At 43.8% G+C, this 8,704-nt stretch overlaps 1 protein-coding gene across 1 annotated transcript; it reads right to left on the bottom strand.

Annotated features, from left to right (window-relative positions):
* Nucleotides 1-23: 23 nt before the first annotated feature.
* On the bottom strand, nt 24-8,160 carry wfs1b (Wolfram syndrome 1b (wolframin)). Its single transcript, XM_075481454.1, has 10 exons — nt 8,002-8,160; nt 6,883-7,263; nt 5,049-5,125; nt 4,715-4,859; nt 4,411-4,584; nt 4,247-4,327; nt 3,969-4,126; nt 3,114-3,350; nt 2,902-3,020; nt 24-2,661 (listed from the first exon to the last, which is right to left on the bottom strand). Exons 2-10 carry the CDS (start codon nt 7,259-7,261, stop codon nt 1,119-1,121), a joined length of 2,913 nt encoding a protein of 970 aa, XP_075337569.1. The 5' UTR covers nt 7,262-7,263; nt 8,002-8,160; the 3' UTR covers nt 24-1,118.
* Nucleotides 8,161-8,704: the final 544 nt, after the last annotated feature.

Here is an 8,704-nt window from a genome sequence, read left to right as displayed (position 1 = left end):
AAAAGCCAAGGATTTACCATGTTTATAGATCACAATATAGAAAACAGTAGTGACATCCTAACTTACAACACATCCTCACTTGGGTACTTTAAATGTTGAGTATATTAAATCCCTGCACAGCAGAGATGAAGACCAAAATAGGGAGGAAAACAATATGTAGAGAGGTATGAGAAAACATAGAGGGCAGACATAAAAATTGAGCCTTTATGTCAATGACATTTCAAGTAAGGTATTTAGAGATTAAGGCCCAATGCCAGTTCTGCCCCTTGTCAACATCCTTTTGTATTTTCATTCTTGCAGGTAAATTCGTTGGCGCTTTTTTTTTTTTTTTTTTGGGAAATCAAGAAGAAGTGCTCATCGAGCCATCCAAACGAACCAGTTGAACAACTTCATGGCCACTTCTTCGGGATCTCTGAAAATAAAAATGTCACCTTAACCCTGCACACTGCAGGGGTAGAACCAAGGGTGGGAACTGAGATTAAGTCTTAGTCTATTCCCTCCCAAGTTATGTCTCAACACAGGACTTTGTTTTAAGGCACTTCAGACCCAACCACTTCAAAAATGACATACTGGACATATATTATATATAGGTTTAAACAACAACTTTTCCTTCAATAGTTTTAGAGTTAAGGACAATTAGAACACAGCTCATCAAGCAAACGTCAGAATCATAATACTGAAGCTTTGGCTGCAAAATGTCATGATATTCACCAACACGCATGAGAATTTGAGTGAAAGAGCGTTTGTATGGCAAAAAAAAAAAGGTCAAATGGACTGCATTGACAGCTGATGATGAGCACACAAGCAGCTTCAATCCAATGAAATGTTTATGAGAAACACAGCGAGGGATATGTGTTTCCTAATGTAGCGTTATAAAGTAGAACCTCATTAGATCCATCACATATACATTTGGCTCAAAAACTAAAAGGATGCAGGCACACACACACGCACACGCACATGGACACACCCAGCGCAGATATCATAAATGCCTGAGGTCATGTCCACGCTCCTCCGGTCAGTAACTCACCAATATTGCAATTAAGTGAACAGTGTTGTACAATCATTAGCATTCCTCAGCAGAAAATAGTATTATCATTATGAGGCATTTCTTTCTCTGACTAAATGTCCTCCTGTGGCACAGTCTCTGTTTCAGTCTCTGAGTGTTGGTCAAGCTGAGCGGTCAGGAAAGGGTTAAAGAAGAAGTCAAAACCAAACTGGAGGGCATTCTGAGCTGTGCGCCTCCAGTCATGTTCGATTTTGTACTGCCTCCGGCTGAGAACCTGGGCGTCCCCGCATGACAGGCAGTGAATGGCTTTCATTTCAAACACGGGCCATTTGGAGCCCAAACGCCCCTCCAGTATGGTGCTGAACCCCACCAGACTACCGGTGTTTAAGTGTAGGAGCACAGACTTGAACTCGTGACTTGCACGCAAAACTATGTCCTTAGTCGCATCTTCGTCCTCTACGATTGTCCCGTTCTTGGTCTTCCGCTCCAGCGGCATGCCTAGTGTGACTTCAAACTTGTACCGGTCAAACCGTTTGACGTGGCATTCGTGCTTGGCCATTCTTTTAAGTTTACAGAGTGGATCTTCAGAAGGAGGAGCTGGAGCGGGCAGTGGCGGGGGCTCGGCGGTGGCATTTTTCCCATCATCGCACTTAGGATAGGGTTCACCATACAGACACCGCATCCAGTTCCCCAAGAACACAGGCAACAGGTTAATAACCGACTGTGGCCCGTTCTCTATGTCGGTCACACGGACATACTTGAAGCGTCCTGTCCAGGTGACACGGTGTCCTTCCAGGTGAGAGCAGAGAATCTGTGTTTGGGCCATGTTAGACTCTTTCCAGGCCAGAGGGCCACAGATGTTGCTGTATTCAGGCCACGTCAGGGTTGAGTTATACACCTTCATGCCTTCAGATCTGTAGACGTACATCCAGCAGAAGAGCACCACCGCACTGAGCCACACGAGGATGAGCTTCACAATGCTACTGCGTGACAGAGAGCGAAAAACCACGATGGGGTTGAGGCTGAAACGCGTCCATAGCCTCAGCACTACTGGAACAAAGCAAACAGTCAGTGTGACCACCATCTTGGTCACCTCCAAGGTGAGAAACCATTGAACTAACTGGATCATGAGCATTGCAGCCATACCCAGTGAGAGTATAGGAAGGGCAAACAGGAAGAGGAAGTAGCCCACGCAGGTGCGGATGAGACCAATGACTGAAGCATTATTAAGGAACACCAAAAAGAGCTCACACCAGGTGAAGCAAACCAGGTAGGGCACCAGGCACAGGTAGGTGCCCTTAAAGCCTCTTAGCTGGGCCATACGGAAGAGGAGATAGAAAAGGTGTCCATACAGCAGGCATGGAACCCCCAGGTTTAACGCCACAACATCTCCAAGAGGCACCGTGATGAACGTCATCCCAAAGACCCTGAGGAACCAGAAGGAGTCTGGCAGGAGGTGAGCGAGGGAGCATGCCCCGGAGAGAACCTCTGTGAGGAGGGCTTTATGAGCGAAGAGCTGAGCGGAGGCGTGGAGGCTGAGAAAGGCAGTGACGGTGAAGAAGACAGCGATGGCGGACAGCTCAGAGCAGGGGATCCAGGACTTATCAGCGACAGGGAAGGAGAAAACAACAAAGACCACCGAGAGCAGGAAGTACCTGGAAAAACCGAGACACGTCATTTTGATTTCTTTAAGTGACAAGTTTTCTTGCCTTTTCTGATACCCTGACAGTTTCAAACGTCCTTTTTTTTTTTTTAATTCTAGGACAAATTCCATGAAAACGTTTACTAGGACATTTGATCAAATGAGTAAAACAAGCACAAACCTTAACTTCAAATTGTCAAGCAATATGCTTGCAAAACGTGAATATGTTTCAGGTAAACAGAGATGAACTTACAGGTATGGTTCCAAGTGCGTCAATCCAAAGTTGGTCTCAGCCTGCTCCAGATCAATACCAGGTTCAAACTGAGAAAGCAGGTCTGTGAGAGCCCGGAAATTTTCCCACGCCTTTGAATTCTGCAGAGAAGGAGCTTGTTTTATCGATAACGTTTCACTTACAGTTTCAGAGGTTTGAAACGGCCACAGTCGGTAATGCAGCTCACCACTAACCTGGAACACGCGCAGTGTGCAGATGACCATGGAGAAGAAGGAGAGGTAGAAGACCAGTAGAGGGATGAGGAAGATGAAGAACTCGATGGTGAGGTTGGAGATGATGAAGAAGAAGATTAGTGCGTTAACGTGGTGCGTTGGGATCAGGGCGCTGAGCCACTGCATGCCAGCTCGCGACGCCCAGTCGATGAGGTGCTCTTTTATCTCCAGCAGGGTGTACAGGGGAAACTTGAGCAGCTGTGGGAAGCACAAGAAATAAGATCAACTGAATGTTGATATTAACTTAAAATAAAAGGATACCGGTGGAGACGTTCTGAGGAATCATTTGAATCGGACAACCGCTGGGATGACGGGCCTTATTCATCAAACATAACAGACAAAAACCTGAAAGGTTTTCCTCCCGCTGCCACAAAGTGCTCACTGAAAGGGACTTTAAGGCTTTCGCTCTAATTTTGTCAGATCTTTTTGCAACTATTTGGTGCTCTAAATAATTTGACCCATTTGGTGCTTTCCACAAAGCTCTGACCTTGTTTAGGTTATGAAGCTGTGTCAGCAATTGGGGTAAAAATAATGTTCAGAAAAATGCTCAGAAGGAGCCAACAAAGATCTGTAAGGACCCACGTAAGGAGACGATAATTACAGAATCAAGATGCTCGTACATGTGGGAGAGACAGCTACAAGACCACCCCTCAACAAAGCCCCTGAGAACAAAGAGCAAAAACAGAAACAGACCAAATATCTGAATGCTTGTTTCGCTTTTTCATACGTGCACCGAACCTACAAAAAAAAAAGCAGAGAAATCTGAGGACAGGAGTTGAACGGGACAGCAGAGCAGCTACAATGAAGGTTTCCCACCTTTTGATGCAGTGGCAGTTCATCTGGATTCTTCACTACCACGTCGTCGTCGTCGTCGTCATCGGCACCTGCAGCAGCCATGGCTGGAGACGGTGCAATTCCCTGCGCATACTTCTTTGTCATCTCAACAAAATCGTCAAGACCCACGTGAGAACTGGCTGCAAAGCAGTGTAGAGGAAACTTTAATCTGACTGTAGCTTTGTTTTCATTAATCTGACTGAGCATCAGTAACAGGGGAAGGAAATAGCCTGTATAGTGGCCATGTTTCATACACGTACTCTCACTGGTGACCATAGTCTCCAGGACTCGCCTTTGTTTCTTAGCAGAGCTGTTGAGTGGACCGGGAAACACAGGTTTGCCTGCAGATAGATGATAGGTCGCGTTCAAATGTTTTGAAAAATCCTTCTGACAGGATACTGAAATGGACTTTTCTCTCCTGTACCTGGTTCTGCATGGACATGTTCAACATTTTCTAACAATTCAGAAACTGCCACTGATTTCTTCCTCTCTGGGTTGAGCTTCCAGTACATGAGCAGAGCTGCCTTCCTGACTCCTCTTTCATAACGTGTCTCTGTACACAGCTTCTTCACCTCCTCAAAGTTCTCCAAAGTGATGCCTGAAGAACAGAGGAAGACAAAAGTGCACAGTCAATAGTTAACGATGCTCAAAGTTCAATTTCTATCATCTTGATAGAATGCTTTCTAGATGCTTTTAGACTGAGGATGGCGGAGGGGAACTTCTGCTACCTTTCCTGGAAGCTAAGCACTGCTGCAGCAGTCTGACAGCGTCCTTACGGCCCTGTTTAGCAGCCTGGATCAGCCAAGTGACAGCCGTGCAGTTGTTCAGTTCTTCGTCACTTTCTTCTGCCAGAGCCAGGAAGTAACGACCCATCTGAACACAAACATACGTACACACACACACTCTTAAACTTGCAAGACAAGCATTACTGTGACTTATTGACCTGTCCTTCCTATAAATGCCACTCTAAAACAACATTTATCATTACTTGGCTGATCTGCTCCGTCCTCACCATATGGCTGACAAAGACAACACTATGTGCAATATGTTCATGCCACTGACCTTTGTTTGTGCTTTTGCATCACCCGACTTTGCTTTCTCCATCAAATCCTCTAAGGTGACCTGCTCCTCTGGCTCCTCTGAAACAGGAAATCCTTCATTAAAACAGTTTTTATAGGTTGTACTGGAAGCTGTTTAGATCTCAGGATGCTGACATGCAGCCTGAGATCCTTTATAATTTGCTCAGAGACAGCAACAAAGCAGCTGTGAGCTCCACATCTGCTCTGTCAGCCCAAAGTGTCACCTTTTACACGGTTTTGAGATTAGGTTTGACTTATAGTCCCGGTAGGCTCAGGTGACCCTGAAACATCACTTTAATTTTGCTATTACAGGCCTGGGTTGCTGGGAGACCTCTCAAAATGCACCTTTCCTCACTCTACTCACTCTATTTTCTATTCTCTATGCAGGTGTATGCTATTTGTGTTGTAATTAACTCACTGTAATTTCCCACAGCAGGTATCTCTGGCCTAATGTTTATATTTTTATGTCTCTATGCTTTCCTCTCACCTCAAACCATCTCACCTCCAACCGTGTGAGGCAGATGGCTGTTCATCCTGAGTCTGGTTCTGTTGGAGGTCTCAACCTCTTAACTGTCACCTGACAGTCCATACATGCTTGGGATTGGGCCAAACTGAAGATACAATGAAATCTGATGGCTTCCTTAGTTATCCTATTCTTATGAATTGGCATTATATGAATGCAAATATGATGAATTGGGCTGTTGGATTGTAATTAATTGAATTGGCTTCAACTAGACCTAGATTGAACTGGTTTATCCTCTGAAGTGCCATGGGATGATACATGTTGCGAATTGGCGCTATAAAAATAAACTGAATTATCTGCCCAAGGAGGATGATTGTTTTTTTTTGTTTTTTAACTCACCAGTGCCCATTAATATACTCTGCACATGTTGTCCAGATAAATACAAATAGGCAAGTAGAGGCAAGTTCAGTGCAGAAGTCAGTGAAAACTGATCCCTAAGCTCCTTCCAGAAACAGCTTTGGCCTTGATAAGACAAACTCTATTTCATCACCCACCCCTTCCAGCTAATGACTCCTGCTTCTCTCAAATCCCAATTCTCCAGAAGAGCTGGAGCTGATACGGAAAATGTATTTACTTGCAGGAAAGTAAAAGTAAGTTGTCTCATTTGTTGTGTTCAAAATGAAGGAGGTGGAAATGCTATTCCAGCACTGTATCAGCAAGCCATTCTGGGGGAGTGAGGTGGCAGTCTTGAAACTAAAGAAAATACTACTGATATCCAATGACTTACATCAGACGCTTGCCAATGCTCCTGGTACGTCGCTCATACTTTAACCCTGAGCCCTAAAATAACTGTTTGTTTTGCATGGTCAACAGCAGCTGCTGGCTTCTCTAATATAACAGCCAGACTTACAGCATTCGATATATTCCCCGTTTAAAAAAAAAGAAAAAAAACTATGTTACAAAAATCTATTTAATTATCATTATTATTTGTTTGGACCCATGGTAGAGTGAGTGTATTTCTTGCAGGACTAGTATAGCAGTATTGGAAGCTGTGATTCAAATTAAACGACCGAGGTGTCAGATTTCAGACTTTCCAGCAATCATTTATATTTACATAACCAGGTAAAGTCTACATCCTGCATTCAGTCAGAAAAAAAGTGTTTTCCCTATAAGTCAGCAATGAACGAGAGAGGCCGCTTTACATTTTGTGGTAAATGTCAACAGATGTCATGGAGACACTTCGGTGCGCACAGCAGCCAGGGAGTGTTGGCTGCACTGATGGTTGATTGAAAGCAAAGTGAAACTGTGTAGTAAAGCTTTTGTGTTAGCTCAAAGGTCTGAGTTTGATTCTCACCTGGTTGAGGTGTGGCAGGCGTGGGAGGTGGTTGTGGAGACGCAGCAGCTGCTGCCGCAGCTGAGGGTCCAGTTAGGACACTCTCTGTGGAGGCTGCATTGAGCTGAGACCTACCCAGCTGGCGAAGCGGCGAGGATGTTGGCTTGGAGAGGGAGGAAGAGCGGGACTGAAGACTTGGAGAAGTCTGGGGAGAGGCACTGGAGGTGGAAGATGAGGGAGTGGCTGGAGGTGTGGGCAGCATTGTGAGTTTAGGTTTATGCGAGTCTGGGGTTGATGTGGTAGCAGATGAGCTGAGGGAAGAAGGGCCTGGCCTAATGGTGGTGGGAGAAGAAGGCCTGAGTTTAGAGGTGAAGGAATTTCCAGTAGGTGAAGGTTCCATGGCTGAAAACACATCAAATAAAGCAAGAAAAGATGTTTCAGGGTTTCATAACTTTCAAAGTGATTTGATTAAGATAGTAGAGACTTATAGTAGTGTGTGAACAGCAACAGCAAGGAGTACACCATAGGGAGAAACAGCTGACGAAGCGTGACCTAAGAAGACAACACCTGTTGCAAAGATCACTTTCACTTGTCATTGGATCTTAAATCCAGCCACTCAGCTGCTACTAGCTCACAGAACTGCAGTGTATGAATAAAATGTATTTGTAATGACATATAACTTTCATGTAAATGATTGAGAGTGTCGATTGTGTCTTGCCCCATGTGGCAAACACCAAAGTGTAACATGTGTTACAGCAGGGTTATAACAAACAGTAACCTCTGTTTCGGACGTGTACTGATTTTTGATTCGGGCAATAAATCCATGTAAAACATTTAGCTTTGCTTCTGAAAAAAAAAAATTGTCATGTGCTCAGCAATCTATTTTTTAACCACATCAAGCGAGCCCTGTGCAGCCGAGGGTGACATCCATTAAGCTCGCGGAATGGGAAAGTGAATTGTCGTGTTGCAGTTAAGGAAAGTCCCTGTTGGAAACACGGAGCTGACACTTCACCGACGGTGGTCGTACAAATAATCTAATGTAACGCAATATTTACGACACTGACAATCATCAGACTGATAGTTAAGGCAAGTAGCCTTAGCGGCGAAACAGTGGCTAATGCTAACACTGTGTCCACTCACCTTCACCGTCAGCACTAATGTCTGAATTCCTCTGAATGAAATAGCTATCGAGTATATGTCAGATTATTCGTCATTCAGCTTCCAGAGTCATTCTTCCCTCTGCATTGAGTGAAATCCACCAGTCCTGCCCTCTGTTCTCTAAATGGTCAAACTCCAAACACTCACAACACTCAATCAGCTGCTCCGATTCCTTTCCCCGCCTTCTTTCCATTCTGCGCGCTCTAATTGGACAAATATAATGACACATATGTTGAAGAGTGATTTCATTGGTTACAGAGGCAGGAAGTTCAAAATAATCAGTCTAGAATAATCAAGCGTCGAAAAACTTTTTGCAGATAAATTTTACTGTCTAAAACAGAATATTTTTATTCTCACAAATAGGAACTAGGTAATTATAGTATGTAGCTTCTTTCGTCTGCTTTGTCTTTTAAAACTAATTACTAAATTTGTTATTCTGCTTAAAAGAACGTAATAGCTGTTTTATACCAGAAGATGGCAGTACATAACACGATGTTGTTGTTTGCAAATGTAGATTTATTTATTTATTATATTTTTATTTTATGCAAAAGGTATATTCATGGTTATGAGAAAAACATATTTTTGACACAGTTTATTTGACAGTCTACTTAAATTGATTATGTGCTTTTCCATTTTCTAAAACAGTATACAGTATAACAGTATAACTGCACACTCAGTCCTTATG

Source organism: Odontesthes bonariensis, chromosome 13, assembly GCF_027942865.1.
Source record: "Odontesthes bonariensis isolate fOdoBon6 chromosome 13, fOdoBon6.hap1, whole genome shotgun sequence".
Taxonomy (NCBI): domain Eukaryota; kingdom Metazoa; phylum Chordata; class Actinopteri; order Atheriniformes; family Atherinopsidae; genus Odontesthes; species Odontesthes bonariensis.
This window is presented reverse-complemented; position numbering and strand designations above follow the sequence as displayed.

Coding starts and splice junctions, on each gene's coding strand:
- wfs1b (XM_075481454.1), bottom strand. CDS start 7,261: ATGGAACCTTCACCTACTGGAAATTCCTTCACCTCTAAACTCAGGCCT. Junction 4,860..5,048: donor ATGCAAAAGCACAAACAAAG/GTCAGTGGCATG, acceptor GTTTGTGTTCAG/ATGGGTCGTTACTTCCTGGC. Junction 2,662..2,901: donor ACGCACTTGGAACCATACCT/GTAAGTTCATCT, acceptor CGGTTTTTCCAG/GTACTTCCTGCTCTCGGTGG.